General features: G+C 30.9%; 2 protein-coding genes across 6 annotated transcripts; one reads left to right on the top strand and one right to left on the bottom strand.

The window, feature by feature from the left end:
* Nucleotides 1-7,061: 7,061 nt before the first annotated feature.
* LOC108346150 (SKP1-like protein 21) lies at nt 7,062-13,770 on the bottom strand. 5 transcript variants are annotated; one of them, XR_008245086.1, is made up of 10 exons: nt 13,598-13,766; nt 12,036-12,257; nt 11,571-11,762; nt 11,367-11,477; nt 11,157-11,235; nt 10,285-10,382; nt 9,955-10,136; nt 8,589-8,719; nt 8,083-8,277; nt 7,062-7,417 (listed from the first exon to the last, which is right to left on the bottom strand). XR_008245086.1 is itself a non-coding variant. In XM_017585167.2 (9 exons), exons 2-9 carry the CDS (start codon nt 12,255-12,257, stop codon nt 8,267-8,269), a joined length of 1,026 nt encoding a protein of 341 aa, XP_017440656.1. In that variant the 5' UTR covers nt 13,598-13,770; the 3' UTR covers nt 7,923-8,266. The 5 variants fall into 5 exon arrangements, 2 of the variants coding, with proteins under 2 accessions (XP_017440656.1, XP_052723664.1); XR_008245085.1 differs by having other exon boundaries at nt 7,062-7,105; XR_008245087.1 differs by lacking the exon at nt 7,062-7,417 and having other exon boundaries at nt 7,923-8,277; nt 8,589-8,714; nt 13,598-13,768.
* A 6,599-nt stretch (nt 13,771-20,369) lies between these two features.
* Nucleotides 20,370-24,823, top strand: LOC108345039 (short-chain dehydrogenase TIC 32, chloroplastic). The gene is made up of 8 exons (XM_017583593.2): nt 20,370-20,538; nt 21,811-22,042; nt 22,287-22,366; nt 22,480-22,633; nt 22,927-23,005; nt 23,772-23,865; nt 24,410-24,456; nt 24,550-24,823. The coding sequence occupies exons 1-8, from the start codon at nt 20,451-20,453 to the stop codon at nt 24,706-24,708; spliced, it is 933 nt and encodes a 310-aa protein (XP_017439082.1). The 5' UTR covers nt 20,370-20,450; the 3' UTR covers nt 24,709-24,823.
* Nucleotides 24,824-25,029: the final 206 nt, after the last annotated feature.

The following is a 25,029-nucleotide window of genomic DNA, read 5'->3' as shown; positions in this document are numbered from 1 at the left end:
ATTAAGTTATGAAGAGAAACCTTGGAGGAATGGCTATCAAATGCTTGAATGTCTCTTCATTAAGCTCTTTAATGTTTCTCATCTCCACCTCCCATGTTTGTGGGTGTGTGGTTGTAGCTACCCTCCACATTAGACACTTAAGATTTTTATCAGGATATTTCTTCCTAAAGTTGGCATATAAGTGTCTGACATAGAATCTCTGGTCAATTCAAGGAAGTAGTTCTTATATAGCTAGAAGTAGGCCCTGTGGTTTTAAAACAATAAAGAGCAATTAATAGTACTTATAATTAATGAATCAATGTACGAAAATACCAAATTATAGATCATTATTACCTTTTGTTGGTCTGACATAAAAGTTATTGATGAACATACTTCATGACCATCAAGGTCATCAATCAATAGCTCCAGAAACCAGGTCCATGAATCCTTGTTTTCCACTTTAACCACATCATATGCAATAGGCAACATTTGACCATTGGCATCTCGTCCAACCATACTTCCTTTTTAAGAAAGCTCCATCTAATCCAATTATTAGCTTATAAGACACAAAACTATCTTTGCATGCCTTGAGACAAGAGTAAAATCTCTTTAAAATTACATCACCCTCATTATCGTCAAGATGTACCTTAACTGTTGATCCTGGATTTATTGTTAGCAACTCATGGGCATAATCATATATCCTCTTATATTGTTCCTTAAAGGAATAATCAATCTGATAAGAAGCAATAGATTTGGCTCTATACGCCATACATCTAGATATACCAATGTTCCACTTTCTTTGAACTTTTTCACAAATATCTACACCCTTCACTTTTGGATTTTCTTTGATTGTTTTCTCTAACTTCTTGCTCAATCACTTGGCATCAAGTAACCTCAGGTTGAACTCCCTACTGCAGATATGCTTGTCTACAATAGTTCTCAGCTGCCATGTTTTGACAACTTCCATATAAGCACAATATATGGTCTAGGGGCAGTTTCCTTTTGCACCCACACACTTCAGCCTCAATCTTGTTTTATCACTTTTTACAAATTTAATATTTCTCCCATTTTCCAAGGCATATTTGATAGCTTCTAAAATATCTTGCTTTTCAACAAAATATGTCTCAACTTCCCATGTAAAGTCTACCATACTTTTTGGCATACAAAAGGTTGCAAACCTCCCATAACCTTCATTGTCATTAACCTCTTCATTGTTATCTGCTCCACTAACTAATTCCTCAGATTGTCACTCATCATCTGACAAACCTCTCTCATCATCATCAAAATTGTTGTGCAAAGTGTCACTAGAACATTGTCCACTAAATTCATGTGACAAACTTTCTACTTCTACTTCCACATTACCAGACCATTCTGCATTTATATCACCATCTATATCACATTCAACACTAACATCAACTAGCCCCTCCAAGGACTACTATTTCCATGTAGAGTACCATGGTCACTAAATGAACTCCAACTACGAACAACAACTTCCTCCTCCACAAATCCTTCACAGTCATGCACCTCTTACTATACATCAACATCACCTTCAACTTCACCATCAAACTGAAATAGATTTTCTAACACAACATCACCTTCTTCACCCTCATGCACCTCTTGTTGTATGTCACCATCACCTTCAACTTCAACACCACCATCTTCTTCAACCTGATGGACCTCTTCCTGTACCAGAGGGTCACCTTCCAATTCACCAACACAATCACCTCTCTCTTGTGTTGCATTATGACCTTCACATTGACCACCAACTTTACCTACAAACTCACTGGACTCATGCAACACAAGTCCCACTTGCCTTTCATCATCATTAATATATTTAAGCATGTGTATCAGTTGGGGCTCAGAAAAAACATGTACAACGTATACATGAACCTGACCATTAAGCCTAGCTAAGTTAACCATATGCATGGCACCAATCTCATCAATTAATGGCTCCAACCTATCTTCCAACACTGAAACCCCTCCTACAAAGTACCACAAATCTTTAAAACCTACATATCCCAAACCTTTGACTACACTAAAAACTACAAAATAACTCCATATATCAGAGTCAAAGGACAAAGTTGTTGTCTCCCTTTCATACTTCAAGGTACCATCATTAACGAACTTCCCTCCATGGTGAAAAACAATCTTAATATCCTCATCCATTACGCACAACACAATATAAATATATCTACACCTATTATGTAAATATATGAAGACAAAAAAAATGTATTAAAATAATAACAAAAACGTACTCAAACACAGATTGTAAAATAACTTTAAACATACATGGGAGACTACCATATCGCAATCAACAACGTAAAACAAAACATTGAAACCATGGGAGACCACTACACAATATTATGGTTTCCTAACCATAAAAACCCACAAAATAAAGCACAATCACTTACCTTGCTTCAGATTCACCTCCACTGACCATGTGCTTCCACCTCGTGCTTCCAACGACACAAGGTCCCACACTTCACCTTATGCTTCAGGCCTAATTTCTTCCAAACCTCACGCTCAATTTCAAACTGCTGTAAACTTTATTTCCCAATTCGAACAAACATTTACTTTCTTCTTGCAAACGAACTCTAATTCAAAGCACCCTCACAGTTTTCTCCAGTTTGTTCTCGCAAATGTTTATTCGAAATTTTCCCAATTTCTTAATTCAAAAATATTAATTTACACGTCAGAATCATCTAATTACCATATAATTATGTCATGTCATTAAAAATAACACCATCAGCATACCATGTACACACCAATCTAACGGCGTTGGTTGAACTTAACTGTAGGGCTCTATTTGTATTAATTTTTCAAAAAATAGGACATAATTGAGAAAAGAAATAAATAGAAGATCTGTTTGAGATTCTGACCCAAAAAAAACATGAAAAATTATTAAACTGATATTATTAATATAAGCTTTGGATTATATGTTAAGAGTTGCATTATGGTCCAATTCTTACTTTATTTTTTAAATTTTCTTAAGAATTAAAATTATCTTTTATTTTTTATAAATTTATATAAACCATTTAATAATTAATAGGTTTAAACCCTCGAGTGGTCCTCAAGTTTGTTGGGAAATCTCAAGTGGGTCCTCGTATTTTAAACGGTCTCAATTGGGTCATATAATTTGTAAAATTGAGCTAATTGGGTCCAAATATTTGAAAAATTGAGCCAATTAAGTCATGTTCATTAAATCTTCACTGACGACGTTAATAGCGGCTGACGTGTTGCATGCTGATTTCAGAGTGTTTGATTATGTGGAATTTTTATTTAATTTAAGACATTGTGACATGGCAAAGGGTTATCTTCAAATTAGGGTCCACCATCATCGCCACTACCACGGTCACCATTTTCACCATCACAACTAGATCCTCTTCAACCACCGTCGCGGACCACCCAATATCAGATCCCTAACCTACAGAGAAGCTCAGATGAACAATCCCAAAAATCCCCAATCGAAACTGCGAGTCTCGCACCGTGATACATCGGAGGACGAAAACCCTCGTTGTCGTAGAGACATTGCCGCTGAGACGTCCACTGGCCCAAAAATCATCTTTCTTCGCTACAACTTGAGTGCTTGACAAACTATATTGCGGAATTGTCTCTCTTGGATTACAATATGCTTTGTTATGCTCCATCACTTATGTCGCTTCTGCAATTTTTCTGGCCAAATTTATACTTTGTTGAAAGTTGTGATTTTTGAGTAGAAGGGTTGGCATGTAAAACATAATCCTCAAGAAAAAAATCTAATGCAGAAAGACTTATTATTACAGCGCAAATTCATATATATTTATAATTTTCAGAAAGTAAAACAAAATATTTTGTACCTCTTCTTTGCTCTCTTTCGGTGAAGTTCCTTCCATTGTTTGGCATTCCCCCATGTATTGCATTTCATTTGTTGAGCTATTACTCACATATCGATGGCATATATCCTCCTCTTGTTCAGATGGAAATTGTTCTACTTCTAGGGCAACCTCCGAGTTATCATCTTTAATAATAAAACTTCTACTGGTAGGCCTTTGGTCAATATAATCACGTGACTTTTCCAAGAGGTTTGAAGAGGCAGGTACATATCCCTTTCTTTGAATTTTCCTTCTTTTATGCTGCGGACATGAATTCCCAACATCATAAGTGGAACTTCTTAAAATTTGGAAATCAGCTGAAAAACTGGTAATTTTTCCAACACTGAGCAATGTCTACCGCAACAAGTCACGATCTTGACACAAGGTATGTGGGGCCGATTCTCCTTATAGGGAGCCATCCGTTTCTGACCCAATTTCATTAGATTTGTCTACTGAGGAAAGCTTGGTTAACCCACATGCCCATTTGCCTAATCGTGGTCCTCACTTTAGCTTGGCCATTCACTTCAAGAATTCTTCACGAGCAATCGAATGGCAAATCTTCACACAAAAATCGACCGCACTCGGAATCTAAAGAATCAAAATTTCGTCCAAAGGTTTGAAACCAAAGCAACAAGATCGTTATCAAACGATCGAGATTGCGAATCAAACGAATCTGAATCTAGTGAACCAAACCCCTCCAAAAGCATAAATCCGAAGAAGCCGCGACAATAATAAGGGCATAAAAGCTTCTCGTAGTTGACGAACGCAAAGCGGAGACGAAGAAGACGCGATTGGGGTCCTTTTGGCGCTGTAGGGCAGAGACCTTGGGCGCCACCGTGGCGGAGACGAAGAAGACGTGTTTGGCGGTGGCGGCCCTTCTGTTGGCGGCATTGTTGGGAGCGCCAAGCGGGTCCAAGGAAAAAACACGGAGGGTGAGCGAGTTTAGGACTTGCATGGCGGAGAACGATGGTTGGGTGAGGTTACTGCTTCGTCTTTCTCTAACAATGTTTAGGGCTTGAATGATGGCGGAGAACGATGACGGAGGGTGAAATTCCTAATTCCCTTTCTCTAACCCTATTTTATTAAAAAATTTCTAATCCTAAAAAATTCTTAACATTAATAATTCAATTTTGTACCACGTCAAACACGGTTAATTTAGTTAAAAAATTTCACGTAATATAATAGTTTTACGTCAGCACATTAAGTGTGCACCATGTCAGCTAATTTTAACGCCGTTTGTGAAAACTTAATGGACAGGAGTTAATTGACTCAATTTTTCAAATATTTAGATCCAATTAAGATAATTTACAAGTTTATGAACCCAATTGAGAAAAAAAACGAGGACTACTTGAGATTGATCAACAAATATGAGGACCAAACGAGAGTTTAAACCTAATTAATATCAACTAAAATTTTGAGATATCTTTTACTATTTATTTATTTATTTTTGTAAATATTATTGATTTGTTTTTTCTAATTTAAATTTATGAATTTTCATATTATTTTAATGAATGACATGTTTAATATTTATTTTAATTTTTAACTTCAATTATTCAGAAAAAAAATTAATATATTTAATAAATACATATTTGCAATATTAATTTAAATTATTTATTTAAATTATAACTTAAATTTCAATTTTTATTTTCTAATTAATTTTATCATTATTAAAATAATTAAAATGTTATTAATTTTAAATCACAAAAAAATTATTATACAAGAAAATAATATTTTTCACAGTATTATATGATTTAAAAATAGAAAATAATTGTTACATGTTATTTTATTAACAACCACATCAAAATTTGATTTAATATATCATTTAATAGGTGACGAAATTAACTCAATAAATTTATTAATATTATTACAAGTTTGAAAAATTATAACAAATTTTATTAATAGAATATTTATTTATTGTTTTAGAACTTTTCTTTGTTTTACTTTAAAAACAAATTCAAATATCATTAAATCCAAACAAAATATATTGATCTAATTTTAAAATATTTATTACACTTAAAAGTTTGTATATTATATCATTTAGCTTTATAAACAAGTTACTATAAATAAATTTAATTTCATAAATATGTATATATTATTTAAAATTAAATCAATAAATTCATTTAATTAGAAATATACTCAAATGATTAATCTAAATGAGTCTTTAAATTTTTAATTTTTATTATCGAACCATTTATTTTTTTATAACAAAATCTAGATATTAATTAAATTTTAAAAATTTAATTGTAACAAAATAAATTTTAAATATAGTGAATATTGTAAAAATATTAATTATTTTCATTAATATATTTTTAATTTTTATTTTAATTAAAAAATTAAAAAAGTAGTTTAGAATTCAGGAACCAAATTCTAGCATTTTGTGTAATTATGTGTCAAAAATGAAGTTTTGAATTAAGTTTTTCTTTTATCATGATTAGTAAAAAATATTATTGAAAAATATCATAAATAACGTCATTTTGAAAAAATTGATAACCATGACAAGTTGAAATCGTGACTTAAAAAAACATGCTATTTCATTTTAATTTATTAAATCATTCTAAAAGTGTACATTAACTTTTATTTAATCTTCAATTTCATAATTTATTTCATGAACATACATTTAATCATTTTCATTTTTTTATAATTATTTTAACCTTTATTCAATAGATAATGAATTGATACTCTTATATATAATTAAAATTTATTTCTTATTATTTGATATTAAAAAATTATATAATTAATATTCAAAACCGTTAAAAAGCAAATATAGATATACCCATTTCCAATAAAATAAAAATGGAACAACAATTTTATTCCTTTTACATTGATAAATTTTTACTTTAATAAATAAATTTTTACTTTAATAATGGAACCGGTACTCATCTTATTATCATTCCTACATTACGCTTACATATGAGAAGCTTTTAGAATTGTTTATGTTCAAAATAATACTTGTATAAAATAAACATTTTGCACGCTCTTTTTCATTAGCATTTTAATCCACTTATTTTAAAGATAAGTAATTTCCTATTTAATTTAACAAATAAATCTAACTCACTTTTAGAAAAATATTTCGAAAAACTTATTTTAAGTTTAAATAAACTAGTCGATAATTTCCCACTTATTTCTATGCATTATCTACCCTCTATATTTCAAAGACAGGTTAAAAGCCCTAAATAAAGATAGCAGGGAGAAACTGAAATAGCAGAGAAATGGATATGAATCAACAGTATATAGAGTTTAGAAACCATAACTAAATTCCTTCCAATCGCTTGAACCTGTTTAAATAAATTTTTCAACAAGCAGAAGAAGATACAAAATGAATGAGGTAAAAATAAGAAAATTTCTCAACTTTTATAAAACTCCCTCATTTCCCTCCTTCGTAAGCAAGCACAAACAGAACTCGGCATCCTTGCCTTGGAAGAGTCTTAGTAGTAGAATTTTACAGGTTAAAAGCTTCCACAAGATAGAAACTAAGCCAAACCAATATATCTAATTTGGTCAAATAAAAGCATGCAGCCGTACAAAACTTAAAAGCTTTGGAAGTTATACTCCGTTTTGTGTATCTCTAGAAACCTTCTTTTACATAACTACATGATTATAAATGAATTAAGAAACTCTGCATTCAAGCAATCAAGCTCCTGTCTGCAATATTAAATTTATACTATTTCCTCGGTCACCACACCATGAATCAAGGAGAGAAAAAAATACTAGTGAAGCATATTAACCCAGAGAGCAGTATAACTCTAAACGTACATAGAGGTGTGCCCTTATCGTTCAGCAACATCTTATAAATGATATGAAGCCAAAGCTAAAATGAAAATTCGTTTTCCTTTGTGGTAAGTACGCAATCAATCCTCTATCATACTGACCACTAAAAGGTACAAGAAAATTCAGCTATAATAGTAGAATTAGACGAAAAAGCTTGGAGAGATTAAGTTGGTTGTGCAACTGAAGGGGAACACTATTACTCATCTACAAACTAACTATACCATAGAAACAAAAATTTAACAATGAAATTAAATTTTAAAAATTCAAAGGCCTGGAATTATCATGATGATTGGAATAAATACAAGGAAACAAGGGCAAGGTAAATTGCTTTTCAAGATTCTTTTTATTCATCCTTTTTTCACACATTTTCTCTTTCTCTATCAGTCCCTCTCTCCCCTTGTTCGCAGAATTCAAAAAGCTCAAATTTAAGAAACAAAGCCACAGTTTGATTATAAGTTATAAGGAACAAATAAATATTACTCACATGGTGTTTACAAAGAGACTTTCAAACTCTGAGCTGCCATCCTTTCAGATCACTTCAACTTCCTCTAAACTTGGAAATTGAATTATCTGCCAGTGCTGTACTATCATCAAAAGCCTATATGTACCATAAGTTAAATGCTCAATGATAGACTTGCAATCATGAACCCAGCTGCAACTCCTCACCATCAACACAGACCTAGTCAATTATCAGTTATCAATTCAAATTATTTTCAGATTCAAAACTTATAATCGTCAGCATGATTACAGATATGCAAACGACAAAAAGGGTGGGACGGGGACTAAAAACAGACACAATGATCAAGCCCTAGGAAATAACACAAGTCTTTGAAAATAATTAACATATGCAACAACGTCATCACTGCTTCTTTAGCCGTCAATCCAGAATCATATCTTAGAACAACTAACAACCAGATCAGAATGTCTAGATGCATCTAATAGAAATCAAGGCAGAATGTAGGAATATATTGAGAAGAAAGAAATATATACTCGTGTACAGGTGCGTTGAACCATTGCCATTCACAGAAATTGGTACCAGTCTTCTGTCCTGACCCAAAGATAAAATTTGCATCCTTTCAGGCCAATCTGAATTCAATCTTCGCGCAAAATCTTCCACTTCCCTACAGGAAAAGAAACAGTCAATAAATGCAAGATACGAGAGAATACAACAAAATAACCACTCAAAAGTATGATATCCATAGGTTATATTTGATAGGCTATCCTCTTTCATAGGTTATACTTGATATATTCATTCCACTAGTTGTCTAATCATAAAGTATGAGTGCACAACCAAGACAACTGCATCACTTTCCACTCCAAATTCAATTGTGCAGGAATCCTCGAGTAATTATAATTTTACAGGAATGAAATCCATGAAAATAACCACAAAACCGACCAGAAAGATTATGTGGTCCATAGAGTCTACTTGTCAGGAGGACAAATATATTCTACAGCCAACTGATGCTCTTAACCCATTACAAAGATCCTTCCCAACTTAACCTTTACAAAGCAATCCAAAATGATTCCTCTACAAAAATCTTAGGCAATCGAATCAATTACACAAGATTAACCACAAAATTACAATTCCAGACACAAGATCGAATCCCTTTAGCTCTTGGTGGTTGAAAACATCAAATCTTCTAATTTCAAGCTTTTGAACCAACAAACTCATTTGATGATGACAACTGGTCATCCTTATTTGTACAATAGTTCAATCCTGAAGATGTTTTAATTCCTGAAATCATAAAACACAAGAGACCTTTCTCTCATCTTGTGAAAGGGGATTTGCTAATCTTCGTGACAAGAATCAAGTCATCAAAGATCAAATTAATGAGATGCATCTCCACATGGGAAAATAGGATTCTCTTGTGTGTTTTCTTTGTCTTTTCATTGAGTGTCTTTATAGTTACTTTTTGGTTTGATAGGTTGTATTTTCTCTCCAGACAGGAAAATAGGCTTCTTTTGTGTGTTTTCTGTCTTTTCATTTTGTGTCTTTATAGGTACTTGTCGGTTTGATATCTTGTATTTTCTTCTTGTTCGTGTGTTATTACCTTTGCTAATCTCTATTGTATTCTCTCTAATATTATCCAATGACTTGTATTCAAGCTTGCCTTATCAATGAAGTCTTTTGTTATCTACTTTCCTCTCTTTACATGTGGTCTTTATTACATTTGATAATGACAAATGGGGAGAAAGATATCATGTGATTTATGATTTCAGGAATTACAACATCTTTCAACATCAAACTATTTCACAAATAAGAAAAACATCAAATCTTCAAGCTTCAAGCTTTGGAACCATCAGTTTTGAACTTATTCCTCATCAATTGAAGAACTAGCAGAAGCATGTATCTAACCTGTCAAGCTCCTCCTTCACAGCAGGATCTAAATCATCGTCAACATCACTATCAATAAATTCAAATTTTGGAGAAAAATTAACAGCTGGAATGGTTTGCATCCTTGAGTGTTTGCTTGCAGAGGCCTCTAAGGACTTGTCAAAATTGACATTGTGATATGCAGAAGGAAGAAGATTCAACCCCTAATATAAAAGGATATTGAATGAGAAACAATACTTTTTTAAAAACAGGTATTGTTAATATAAGTAATGCAAATAAGGACACAAGTCTAATAAAATATGTTGTGTAATAGATGCTCAACAAGTGTTTTATTAGGTGGCAGAGTCTAACCTTATTGTTTTCATTTGCATTTTTTGAAGAAAGATCCTTTGCCTGGTCTTTCCTTCTATTCTTCTTTTTATTTTTACTTGCTCTAGTTCCCTTTATATCTGCCAAATCATTCATATCCCCGGAGTAAGCAAATGAAAAATAAAACAAGATAGGGTGCATTAAAAATATTATAATAACTACAGGAAATATGATTGAAAAAATGTAGAAAATTTTATGTGATTATCAGAGACAAGAAATCAACCTAGCTCTAGGATCTATCACAAACAAGAGAGCAACTCCACGCATCAAAATAATAATAACAAAACTAAATAATATCAGTAGTAGCATAAAGTATCCTGTATTTGTTCTATTTGTGATCTCCCAGACTAACTATCTCCAGTCCCAAACATTGTTTGGAAATCATTATCCCAAATGCAGTCTCCTAAAAAATCTAAAAATTATAGCATTATATCATTATTGTACTATAACATATGCTAGAATAAGTTATATGATCAGATAAATTTTGGATATTCTAAAGTAGTGATAATAATAATAATAATAAACAATAGCAGCAGGCAAATCTTATATTCCACACAACTTCCAAAACTAAAATTTAATCAGCATTAGATTTAAATAATTCATGATGTATATAGCGTACACCAATAAAAGACAAAGCTAAGGAAACAAGTCCGATTGCAGTATGGCAGAGAAAAACAAAACAAAATTAAAGTAATATACTTTTTCTTTAACAATAGAAGACAAGATTGTCATCGTTCATCTGCAGCACCCCTCTCCCAAAATAAAACGAAAGATGTGATAAAATAGCCGCAAGGAAACAGAAGTACTGATTAATGGAATTTATAGAAGAGGTCAAGGTGAATGACATGACATACCTCCATCTGCGCCATTAATAAATGATAGAAGATCTTCAACTGAACGCTCATCCTTTGGTTCCTCCTCAACCGCAACATCCTGAAACAGGTGAAACATTTCAGTGTGCTTGCAACACAATCTGACAAGAAGTTTGTCATAACCAAGAATCATATGAACATTCAATATGCAAGGTTCAAGAACATTGATGAAATTAAAATGGTAGAAAATACCTTCAGCTTCTTTTTCTCTTGTAGTTCTTTCCTCTTTCTAGCATACAATCTGTTTAGAAGTCGAATACGTGGATCATCAGTTACGTTTCTCAGAGGCTCCAGCTTCTCTTCCTGTAAGTGATTGAAGTAAATCAAGAAAAGTGCTTGTAGAGGTCATTTACGTAAATGAGAACATATGACCTCACTTTTGCTTTCATCACATACCTCAGTCAGGTCATCAGGCAGATGAAATGTTTCACGAATCTCCTCAGGAGTTTTTCCTTCAATAATCCTAGCAAGGGCTCGACTGGTCAGGTCAACCAAAGGCTTCAGTTGGAGGCTGTCAGCAGCAGATGTCAACTCACATAACTTCTTTGTATCTATCCGAACAAACTTCTCGTTGAAAATTTTGAGCTCCTACAATAGTAGCACAACCAAATACTCGTTAATCTATAAATCATGCCATTTCCCCAGTATTTCAGCTGGTAAAAGTAACAGTACAGATAATACTTTGATGTTGCGGACAAGTTATCAAATGTTGCCCAGATGGGATCAAGTAGTAGTTTAAATTATAAATATACTTTTAAACAAACAAGCATCAAATCTTTAAATAATGAAGGAATACTGAAAAATATATATTCCAAAAATCAAGGTAAATACGAATCACATGAAAGTTGGATAATTCCATACCTTGTTAGAATGTCCTGGTACTTGGTGAAACCGACAGTAATCAAGTATCAAATCCAAGATTGCAGGATTGACATGATGTGGAAGAGATATAGCACAAGTTTTGGAAGATCCCATGCCTGTTTGAAGTACTTCCTGGCAAATCATGGGGCAAAACATGGCTACCTCTTCCTCTACTTGATGAATAGAGCCATCCACAGTTTGAAGCCAGATGTAGGATTTCATCTAAGCATGCCAAAGGCAAGGTGAAATGTTAGGTTTCTGGAATTAGAAACCTAGAAACTCCCTCACAACCGCTCAAAACAAGCAATTAGGCAGAAGAAAAATAGTATTTCTGTATTAGTAAGAGAATCAATGTACAGGTATATGGTTCTACGGGAGCCTAATCCCCCTCCTCAGGTCAAAGTCCTGACTTTACAAGAAAACTATTCACTCCCTCCACAGAATGACAATTACTCTATTTATAGTAGCTCTTTCCCTCCAATGTAACTGTTACTACAGTTATACTTCTAACCAACTCACCCCCCCCCCCCTTTTTCCTCCTAACTTGTTCTATTCTTCTTCCTTCTTTCATACACTTTCCAGCCTCTATCATTACCCTCCGCCTGAAAATTAACCTTGTCCCCAAGGTTAATTTCAGGGAATTGATCCTGTATTGCCACCAGATCCTCCCAGGTAGCCCCATCAGCTCCACCTTCCTGCCATTCAATTAAAACCTGTTCTACCACATCCTCTCCACAATTAATTACAAAAATGACAAAGTATTTTTACTTTGTACACTAATTTCACGATTTTGTGAACCAAATGCTGAAAACCATGCATCTTGTTTTAAATATCTACTTTAAAAATCATAAAACCAAATAATGGGACTCAAACAATGTGTCATTTCTGTTACTATTATCAAAACAGCTTGCTGCCATTAAGTGGATTTAGATTCATGGTTGAGGGAATCAAAAGTAGTAAACTTTTATTAAAAATATCTAACATTTAGTGTTAACTGAAAACACTTCTGTAAAATATTTCAAATTGAAACATCTAACCATCCATACAAACCATAGTGTCCAAATTCCGCGAGATGCGCATTTACTAGTTGCTAAAACTGTCGATTGAAAAATAAACACACACAAAAATCAAGTTGCTAAAACTGTCGATTGAAAAATAAACACACAAAATTCAAAATCAGAGCGCACTCTAAATTTAACAAAAAAATACACCGAAATACATTCTAAAACCTCAAGTGTATTACCAATGGCCAAACACACACAAGCAGTAACCCCAGCAATTCCACACTATACACTCTAACTTACACAAATCGAAGTTTAAACCATTCATTTTTAGCAACTTCAGAAGAAAGTAAACAAAAAGCACTGGGACAAGTCAAGCTACCAAAGGCAACACCGGCATGAAACTAAAAAAGTAAAACTCGAGTTTTCACCAAATTAAGCTCAAATCACAGCAGTAAACCAATATCAATATTCCTTAGTTACAGCCGTAACCAGCAGAGTTCAAATTCAATGTCGAAACAGCAAACAGAAATGAACACAGCTATATACACAGAGGAGTACCTCGAAGAAGAGAAAATGGAGGAAGGTATGCACGAAGCGAAAGTGGAAGCTGGAAGAAACCGTTACATAAAGTGAATAATATGGAAACCGAGCATTTCGTTAGGGTTTTCCGTTGTTTATCGGCTTCGCGTGCCGCCGTTGAGTGTAGGCACGTGAGTCTACTAAACAAAGGAGACATGGCACGTGTTGTTACGTACCCTAATATTAAGAGCGGATAAGGAAACGAAAGTGACACGTGTGGGTGCAAACTAAAAATGTAAATCATAATCTTAATAAACTTAATGATAATATTTGTGAAAAAAAATATATTTTAAATGGAGGAGGTGATAGTAAACCTCGGAAAATATTATTGTGATTTAGCTCTAAATAATATTATAATTTAGAAAGAAGTTTTTATTCTCTAATATATTTTTTATTTATTTTTTACCATGTTCTAAGCCTTATTTATAGGATTGTATCATAAGACGAGCATGAATTAAAAAATAAATTAAAAGTAAAAGTTTAAAGTCACTATTATGAAAAGCAATGAAAAAAATATAAATGTTAGGTTTACAAATTCAGATTTTGAATCTAAGAATTAATTACATAACACTACTTGGAAAATAATTTTGAAAACTTTTAAATTATTTTGAAAGTGAATATGATAAGAAACGAATTTGTTTTATATTTTTCCACTATAAAAAATAGCCATCACGTAATTTTTTTTTTTAATTATTTGATTTTTTTTTCCACACTTCACAACTAAAAATCAAGAATTATATGGTTTTTTAAAAATTATTTGAATTTTTTTAAAGCGAACTAACAAGGACTATGTATCTCCATTAAGGAACATGTAGTTTTTAATAGAAAACACAATTTGAGATAGTTGATATTTTTAACCTTTGAAAATTTTATGTTTTGAAATTCTTTTAAAGTAAACCAACAATGATTCACCTTGTTGATATGTATCTTTCTTTGAGAATTATGTAGTTCTTAATAGAAAATACCATATAAGATGTTGATATTTTTAACTTTTTGAAAATTTTATGTTTTTTAGATTTTTAAATTATTATGAGAAGATGAGTGTCACACGAGCCGACTACACAAAAAGTAGATTTAATCATGTTTTTATAAGAGTTTTGAAAATTTCTTATTTTTGCACAAATAGAATCGCCTAGTTTGTTTGGTGGAGATTTTTGGAAATTGTTTGGAGTGTTGGAAAGCTCTCCCTCTCTCTCTTGAGTTTCCTCTTTCATCCATGATGGTTTTCTCCCTTTTAGGATTTAAGAGGAAGATGGACAGATTGGAGGTAAAATTACGAAAAAGAGACACGATTGAAGCTTATAATAGCTATTAGGTCTTCATCTTCTTTATGGTTTCAATTTCTTCTTTACCTTTTCAATTTTTAAACCCTAGGTTTTCCATTATAGAGAGCTATTTCTATTTGTTGATATTAGAAGTAAAACATTGAATTCTTGTGTAAATTTGTGTTGTTCATGTTTTTTCAATTTAAGTTAGTATTTGATTTTCATGCTTAATGCTTGATCTAGATTGTTACTATACTTGATTTGTGAGTCTTGAAGTGTTGGGAAATATCTTTAGAATATAGACCTGAGATCAAATGTCTAATGGATACTTGTATCTAGGAATAGAACTTGGTTCATTAGGAATGTCATACTCTCGAAATTAATGCATGATTACACTTATTGAGGATTCAAGGGATTGACACTTAACAAGTGATCATAAGCTTAAAGACTTTAAGAATAGGATTTGAGTATATTAGTGAGTTGATTTCGACTTGAATATGGAATTGAGATGTTTGTGAATGGATGAAAATCAAGTGGATGAAATCTAATATTGACAATTGTAAATAATGTATGTTAAATTTCTTGTTGCACACCAACCATTTGATAAAAAAAAGAGTTTTCATTATGTTTTTATGAACTTTGTGGTATAATTAAGTTATTGAGTATAAGAGTTGTCGGAGTGTTATACAAGTTCATTATGAGAGAATAATATTTATCACTTCTTCGTGTGTGATTCGGTGCAGTTATCGTATAGTTGGTTTTTCATTAACAGGACTCCTAACACATCTCTCTCTCATCCTGAGGTATATATATATTTCAAATGTAAGATTAAGCATTAATGGATTATCCAATAACAGTTCAATAACATGTGTAACAATAGACTCAAAAAAATAGAAAATATCGTTAAGATAACTCTAACTCATGACTCTGATATCATATTAAGAAGTAAGCTTTAATCTTAACTCAACATGAGAAAGTTGGATTTGCAAGATTTAGTTAAACTTAAAATTCACTTCTTAATATAAACAATTTCAATATACCATAATAATCCTAAACAAACAAATATTCATTTTCAGCTCTAATAACTCTTTGTAACAACAATGTACTCATTCATGCATAACTTCTCACTCAAGAAAATAAATAAAGATGAACTCATTTACATGAAAATTTTGATTGAGTTTGATTATCTTTAAGCCATGACTCCTAATGATTCCTATGACGAACTTTGATTTTCAGAAAGATAAATAATTTGTTCTAATGGATTAGAAAAAAAAGATTTAAAGAGATGGTGATTATTTTTAAATGTAATTAGAATAATTAATTTTTTTATTTATAAGTGATGTATTTTAATAATAAAATATTCAAATTTAATCTGGATGAGACCATTATAGTTTTACTATTTTCTAAATCCTTACACATATTTAAAAAAATATTTAAATTATTATTATTTAATTTAATACTTAATAAATAATATAATTTAAAATATAAATACATGAAATTATAATATATGTTACTATATAAATTATTATGAACAATTAAAAATTGTATTCTATTTATGTAATTATTTTTATGGAAATTATAAATAAATTATATAAAATTTTGTGAGACTAAAATTATGATGCATTTCTAAAAAAAATAAGTTTAAATAATAAAAATTATTTTAAAATTGTAATTCTCATTATAATTTAAATTTTTGTATAATATTATATAGGCTTAAATATTAGTTTGATTCCTAATTTTGTTAATGAGGTCTTCATTTTTTTGGTTGTTGTTAAATATGGTTACTAAATTTGTTCACTTTTTTTATAATGTTGTCTAAATGGTTAATGAAGGATGAATTGTTTGTATGATGTGTCATTCGTAATTTTTTAATTTAATTTTTTTTACTTATCAAGTTTTAATTCATTCACAATTTTTAATTTAGTTTTGTTTAATTTAGTTCCAAACTTAGTTAATTTTTTTTAATTCAATTCCACTTTTAAATTTTAGAAGAAAAATTCATCATCATTTTTAAAATTAGATGAAAAATTCTTCATTATTTTTAAAACTAAAAGAAATTTTTTTCATTATTTTTAAAATTAGAAGAAAAACTTTTCATTTTTTTTATATTAGAAGAAAAATTCTCCATTATTTTTGAAATTAGAAGAAAAATTTCTCATTATTTTTAAAATTAAAAGGAAATTTTTTAATTATTTTTAAAATTATAATTATTTTTTTCATTTTTTTTAAAATTAGAAGGAAAATTCTTATTTATTTGTAACATTAGAAAAAAGTTCTTCATTATTTTTTAACCAACTATAACCCTATGTATAAAAAATCAAACATAAATCTATTAACTATATTCCAATAATATAGTTAAAGCTGGTTTAAAAATAATGGAAAAAATATTAAATAAAATATGAATTTTAATATAAATTAAATTGAGAGAAAAAATTTAAATTAAATTGAACAAGATTAATAAAAATTAAAATTAAATTGAATATAAAACACGTGACATAATACTAATTTGATTGACATGAACAATTTTTCTAAAAAAAATTAATAAAAAATAAAAGAATTAGAAAATCACAAACTAAGTGATAAACACGATTAATATTCTGTTAACAATTTAGATGAATTATAAAAACAATCCCATTAAACAAAACTTATTAAAATAAAAATGACTGACAAAAAGACAATAAAATCAAACAAAGTAGTATTTAAGCTTATTATATATATAGGTTTAATTGCTTCCTTTGTTCGCAGTTTGGTTGAATTGTGTCAAATTCATTCTCATTTTTAAAAAAGTTTCATTGTCGTCCTCACGTGGTGTAAAAGTGTCAATTGAATCCAAACATAGAAAAAATTTGTGTCAATGTAGTCATCTCCGTTAAATACACACTAACGGTGTTAAGTGGCTGATTATTTGGCACTAGAGAATTAAAACGTGGCAAATGAGTCACAGTAGTGGTAATGAGTCATCCAGATTCTAACGCCTCCTTGCGACACCATCAACTATTGCCCGCAGCTTCTTAACAATAATCAAGAACAAAATGCGACAGGGTCTTCTTCCGCGCGACTCAACCTGCCCAAAATTGCCAAGAAAGGAAAAAAATATTCCGAAATTACAAGATGAAGAACACCAATCTATAGAGAGGAAAACAAGAAACCCACTCAAATCGCAAAATCAGAAACCCCCAAATTTCCAAGTCGCGACAATAAGGAACCCCAAACTTCGAGTCAGACGCGACTTCCCTTCACTGCGAATTCGCCGGAACACGAACCTAGCGCGGAGGCGCCGCTGTTGCAAAGGCGTCGCGGCTTCAACATCCACCACGCCGCGATAAAATGAAAGACGTGCCTGAGCCATTCAAAATCGCCTCCCTCCCTGCAGGAACGAACCGGCCACGGAGAAGCGAAAGGGAGTCTTCCCTCCCTGCGAAGCACGAACCAAAAATTGGGAAGAGGAAAAGGAGGTTCGCGCCTCCCTCACCGCGGAACGAACAAAGCGACAAAAAAAAAAAAGAAAATGGGTGCCTCCATCTTCTTATGAAGCCGCGACAGGGAGGAGAAGAAGAAAACAAACCCTAAGTTGGGTTATTCAAGAACAGAAACGAGGATTGAGGAAAGATTTGGACTTCTAGAATTGAAATTTCCAAATTGAATTTAATTAAGGTTAATCTGAAATCTCAATCGTCGAGTTCTTCCTTCCTAAGGACTGCCACGTCATTGACACGTCATTACCACTACTGTGACTCATTTGCCACGTTTTAATTCTCTAGTGCCAAATAATCAGCCACTTAACACCGTTAGTGTGTATTTAACGGAGATGACTACATTGACACAAATTTTTTCTATGTTTGGATTCAATTGACACTTTTACACCACGTGAGGACGACAATGAAACTTTTTTAAAAATGAGGATAAATTTGACACAATTCAACCAAACTGGGGACAAATGAAGCAATTAAACCTATATATATATATATATATAAAAATATCGTGATCATCTATAATAAAATAAATGACAAAACAATATTTTAATATTATATTGATGTAACATGTATATTATAATCGAATGTAATAGTTATTATATGTTATATGTGTCACTAAATTGTCTTTGTTTGATTTGGACAATGCAAAAAATTATTTTAACTAATGAAACTTAGTAAGAACAGAAATTGTTAAACAAGAAAGAAAAACCAGATTGGTGGACTTGTGCAATCAGCCGGCCATAGCACAACAACATCTGTAAAGTAGACAAACATTACCTAAGCCTAAACACACACAGCCATGAAGACAAATGTTAAAATCCTATTTTAATAAAAAATAATTTCATCAGTTAAAATTTACGATCTTCCTTTTTTATTTAAAAAACCTGTTCATGATTTATAGTTTTTAATATTTTTAGTTTTTACTTAATGCCAATTGTTAGGAACTTTTAATTTTTTAAGATAACTTTAATTATTTTTTTTATCAGTACTCCTTATTTAATTTTAATTGATCTGACTTGCATTATGGAGTAAAAAGGAAAAGGAACAAAATAAAAAAATCTCAAATAAATTACATAATATCTAAAATATATTATTGACATAACTAAAATTGGAGAAAGAAAAATATACACTACCATAGTTATATAAGATTTTTTTGTATGTTCTTATATGGGTTACATTAATTTTAAACAATTCAGTCTCATAAAATTCACAATTTTTAATCATGCTACCATATTTTAAAATCCACAAATCTAATCACAATATTATAACTAAATATTACTCTAGTGTTGGTGTTATAAAAATATACGTTAATATTGGAAAAATAATTTTCAGTTTTGCCTTAATTTTCAGATCTTATCATGTAATTAAGATTACCATCTTCCACTGGTTTATAAAACCTAAGTGTTAAATTAAAACAAGACGCTTTCATATGCTATAAGAATACTCGAGGATGAATAAAAGGTAGAACTAATCCAACTTATCTTTAAAAAACAAATTTTTAATTTAATTTAATTTTACAAAACCTTTGTTACATATTCATATATTACAAATTTATTTGTTTTACTGTATGACCGTCCCGCTAATCAAGGGACCTACGGTCAGTTACCAACCCAGTAACTAATCAGAGATAATAATTAAGGTAATTAATAGAGCAATGAAAATTATTAATTGATGATTAATAAGAATAATAGTAATTAATGAGTTTGATTTAATAAGAAGCAAAAACAATAATTAATAGAACAATAAAAATCGATTAATAAAAATAATAAAAATTATTAATTGTAATTAATAAATTTGTATCTATTTATATACTTAAAATTCACGTTATCTATAATAAATAATTAATGTAAAACTTCAAAAGAAATAATTCTTTTATTACCTAAAAGACTTTAAAGAATTAAGAAGAAAGAGAAGATAAAGATTCCTTGATAAGTGGAAGAAGGAGACAAAGAATGAGGTGGGTTGGAATAAATAGGAATTGTTGGAATCAATAAGACGGCAACTAACACATTTAAGTAGAAAACAAACTTCTCACCCACCAACCCTCACACCACACACACACAGAGAAAAAGAGAAAGATAGAGTGAGTTAGTGATGTGTCCTTCTGGGTTTTCATCATCTTCCACTGCAGAAGAAGTTACTCTTGGAATCCATGGTGATGGTCTCACTGCAATTGTCACAGGTCAGACATATATCACTATTACTATGTTTTTTTCCATTTCCAACACAACCTAGGAATATGTTTGTGTTCTCTCTTTTCACCACTTTCATTGCCAAGTATTATTATTGTTATTGCAGTTTTGGGTCCAAGGATTTGGTCCACACAACCACCATACATGCTTATCCTTTTTCCTATCATATTGCCTTTTACTATATATGCACACTCCACTATCTCAGTTTTTGGTACACTTGTTTATATCATATATATATATCTCCAATGATGTATATGTAGGTTGATGTGGCTCAAATAATTTAGCATAAGTATAAGTACTGTCATTCAGAAATTTAATCACATATACAATTCTTTTTTCAAAGTTAAATAGTTTTGGCTCATAATAAATATATCATCTCATTCTTAACATCAAATGGTAGTAGTAGGAAAGTCAGATATTAATTTTTAACATTACATATGTGTGTAAGCAACTTACATTTATTATAACTGACTCAAGGTACAACAGTTTTTTAACAATTGAATAAATTAGTGAAACCATAAAGTTGGTCAAAAGAAAGGGTGAAAGAAGTTTTTTTAGCAATTGAATAAATAAGTAGAATTATAAGATTGGTTTAGTGATAAAGGTTGGAAGAGAGAGTGAAAAGGTTAAATTTAATTTTCTCTATTAAAATATAAAATATAAGATTAATTTGAAAGGTTTATAACATTAATTTGAAAAGTTTGGAAGAAATAATGAAAAAGGTTTAAAATTTAAGATAATCCTTTTTTTTATTATTATTCATTCAGTGCATCCTAAAATTGTGGGGATGCACCTCTGATTTGAGAAGATAAAATTATACCATAAAAAGAGTCCAAAAATCTGAAGTGGAGTTTCTTTTTTTAAGTTTATTTTTGTAATTATTAAGTTTAACTTTTGGACAAATTTTAATGAAGTTCTTAAATTGAAAAAAATTCTTGATCATATTAGTAGGAACAAAAATAAGTTTCGTATTAGTAGGAACAAAAATAAGTTTGATAACTCATCAAGAGTCGATAGTTTAATTTACACAATAGAAGTTTTAACCTTTAGTCCTTAAAAAAATTTGCTTACACTTTTAATTAGTATAAATATTTTTTTAGCATAATAATTATTTTTTAACAGTAATAACTATTATTTTAATTACAGTAAAAAATGTAGATACAGTAATTCTGGAAATTTTGTATGTTAAAATATGCTATGTGATGCTCCATAAATATTATATATTAATTGCATCTTTGTGTTGGTGGACATAATAACAACAGGAACAACACATGGTATTGGCATTGAGACAGCAAGAGTTCTAGCTTTGCGTGGTGTCCATGTGATTATGGCAGTGAGAAATGTGGTTGCTGCAGAAGCTGTCAAAGAAGCAATCCTCAAAGAGATTCAAACAGCCAAAGTTGATGTCATGGAGTTAGATCTCAGTTCAATGGCATCTGTTAGAAAATTTGCATCAGAGTTCACTTCATCTGGTTTACCATTGAACATCTTGATGTAAGAAAACTACATGGTTTACATAGTTAATGTTTCAACTTATGTTCTTTTACCAGAAATTATTACATGCTACACATGGTTCAAACCAGTTTTTGTATAATATATTATTAACTTTTTTTCTGAAATGAAAAAAACAAAGTCTATTTATTATTACTGGTTGAAATTTTTACCTTAATTATGATCTGATCATTCAAAGGACTACAGTAGCAGTAATGTTCTTAGGGTTTGTTTGTTGTAATGCTAGAAACAATGCAGGGATAACTGCAACCCCTTTCTCACTGTCTAAAGACAACATCGAACTACAATTTGCCACAAATCACTTGGGTACGTACCAAAAAAATGTCTGGTATTTCATAACAGTGTGAAACTTGTTCAAACACTACATCAACAACATTATATTCAAACTAAAAAAGTGACCTTTGCTTCTTTTTACACAGGCCATTTTCTTTTAACACATCTTTTATTGGATACTATGAAGAAAACTGCAAGTGTAAGCAAGAGAGAAGGAAGAATTGTGAATGTCTCCTCTGATGGTCACCAATATACATACCCTGAAGGAATTCGTTTTGATAAAATTAATGATGAATCAAGGTAAGATGTACCCTGAAGAAATATTACTCTGGAGATTACATTTTCTGAATTAAGCTGTTACATTTGTTCAATTATTAAAGAACAAAAGAAATATAAGTTTTGCTTATTCGTTTGTTTTGCACACATTTGTTGTCTGTCACTTGAAGAAAGTATCATAGTAAAAGTCTCAGCAGAAAATCTGCTAATATGATTTATAATTTGATGCACTTTTGTGAACCTTAGTTATATGTGGAAATTACAATTAAGCATGAAGTGTGATGATTCCTATGTTAATTTTGCTTCCTTGTGAACAGTTTCCAGCTGTGGCATGCATATGGGCAATCAAAGCTTGCTAACATCTTACATGCAAACGAACTTGCAAGACGTCTTAAAGTATGCTGACATTTATTGTTTTGTAAAATGATTAATATGGAGTATTGTTTTTACCATAATGCTATCTTGTAGCTGATTATGTTATTGATGGGCATTAAGATTTGGCTTGGCATTATTATCTTCAGTTAATTTTTCTAAACTTTTTACTGATTACTAAGGAACAGATTCTGAACTTGCATATTGATTTCTGGGTTTTCACAAATGTTTTGATATTTTATTGGTTTACTTTGTACAGAAAATTATATTATTTTTAAGGATATTATAAATTGAGAATTTCAACGCATAATCAAGGGTAAAATGATGAACTTTCTGGTTTCCAATTTTGCTATTTTGCACTGTTAAGATGCTTGCATATATGAAATTTGCATTGCACCAGCTCTTATATTTTACTATGTTCATTAGTGCTCAAAGGCATTTTAGCATGTTATCATGAGCTGACAAACTATTTATGTAACTACTTGGATCTGTTTTTCGCTGTATTTGTCTTCTGCACAGTGCTCTAATGATGCCTTTATGTTTCTATTTGAGAAGGAAATCTTGCTTACGACTAAACAGTTGAAACTAAATTACCTTTCAAATAGATGATTGATAACCAGAAATGTTGGTCTGATAATCAATGACCGTTTTTGATCCTAACACCACATTGTTTACTTTGCTCACTGTTTTCTCTTTCTTTTCATGTTTTTTTGTTTTAAGCTAAGATTTCTGATTTTTCCTCATTAGTTGTCTATGCTATATCTAATATTACTCATTGCATATTGGTCAGGAAAATAGGGTAGATATTACAGCAAATTCTCTTCATCCAGGAGCAATTATAACCAATATTTATAAGCCAGAGATTAGTGGCGCTGTGCCAACAGGTACTTGACACATTGAACCATTCATAGATGAATTTATGGTTTTTCTAGAATTCATATGCAGATCTTGAATTTTGGGATTCAAAATAAAGTATATTCCATAATCTAATGTAATGAGTCTCAAATTCACATGTAATGAGATCGAGTTCCTCTTTTATAGTTTAAGTTTGAATACTAATTCAGACATTCTCAACAGCATCAAACTTTTAACAATTGGATTCAACATTTTCCCTTGTTCACTTAGAATTATGGAATTATTTGCTACTTGGTCTCACTTTAAGTAAAAGTTAAAAAGTTAAGAATCAACAAAAGAATAACCACAAATTCATTGTTTTAAAGGTTTTGAGTTAGAAAATAAAATATTAATTTCTCATATGAATTAAATTTCTATTTTATTGAAATGGTATCTTTTCATTAAATTTTATAAGTTATATCAAAACCAAATTTTTGTCTTGCTAACTCGCATTAATATATTGATAAAATTACGTTGGTTGGGATGCAAATGATGGCAATTGCTGAGTTGTATGGTTTCGTCTGTTTCACGCAGATTTAATTAATATGCTTGGCAATTACGCGATGAAAAGTATTCAGCAGGTAATTTAAAATCCAGTTTGGCCTGTCTAAGGGAATTTTTCATTACTTAAGAATCCGAATATTCATTATTTAACTTCCATTCTCTCCTTGTAGGGAGCAGCAACGACATGCTATGTAGCTTTGCATCCACAGGTGAAGGGAATCAGTGGCGAGTACTTTTCAGACAATAATGTGGCTAAAGCAAGCTCACTGGCAAAGGACACTGATTTGGCTAAAAAACTTTGGGATTTCAGCAAGGAAATAATTGATTAGAATACCCATTAATGATTGTGAATGCAGATGGCATACAGTTTCTATGTGACTTGAAAGAATCATTGTTGTGAAAGATATTCATGTAGTTATAGTCAGAGTGAGATTGGGGTGTTTATAGATGACAAAACAGATGATGATCACAACACAATAATTAACAAGGATGATTATAGCATTAATAATGATGATAATAAGAATGTCCTTTGGTAATGAACATAGACAACCGAACAAACTCATGATAAAAAAAGAAAAGTTATATTTTTATAGAGGACAATTGTATTTTAAAACCAAAATTTTTTTACACCCGTTTAATATTATCTTTCA

The sequence above is a fragment of the Vigna angularis genome, chromosome 8 (genome assembly GCF_016808095.1).
Source record: "Vigna angularis cultivar LongXiaoDou No.4 chromosome 8, ASM1680809v1, whole genome shotgun sequence".
Taxonomy (NCBI): Eukaryota; Viridiplantae; Streptophyta; class Magnoliopsida; order Fabales; family Fabaceae; genus Vigna; species Vigna angularis.
The sequence above is the reverse complement of the archived record's forward strand: the minus strand, read 5'-3'. Positions and strand labels throughout refer to the sequence as shown.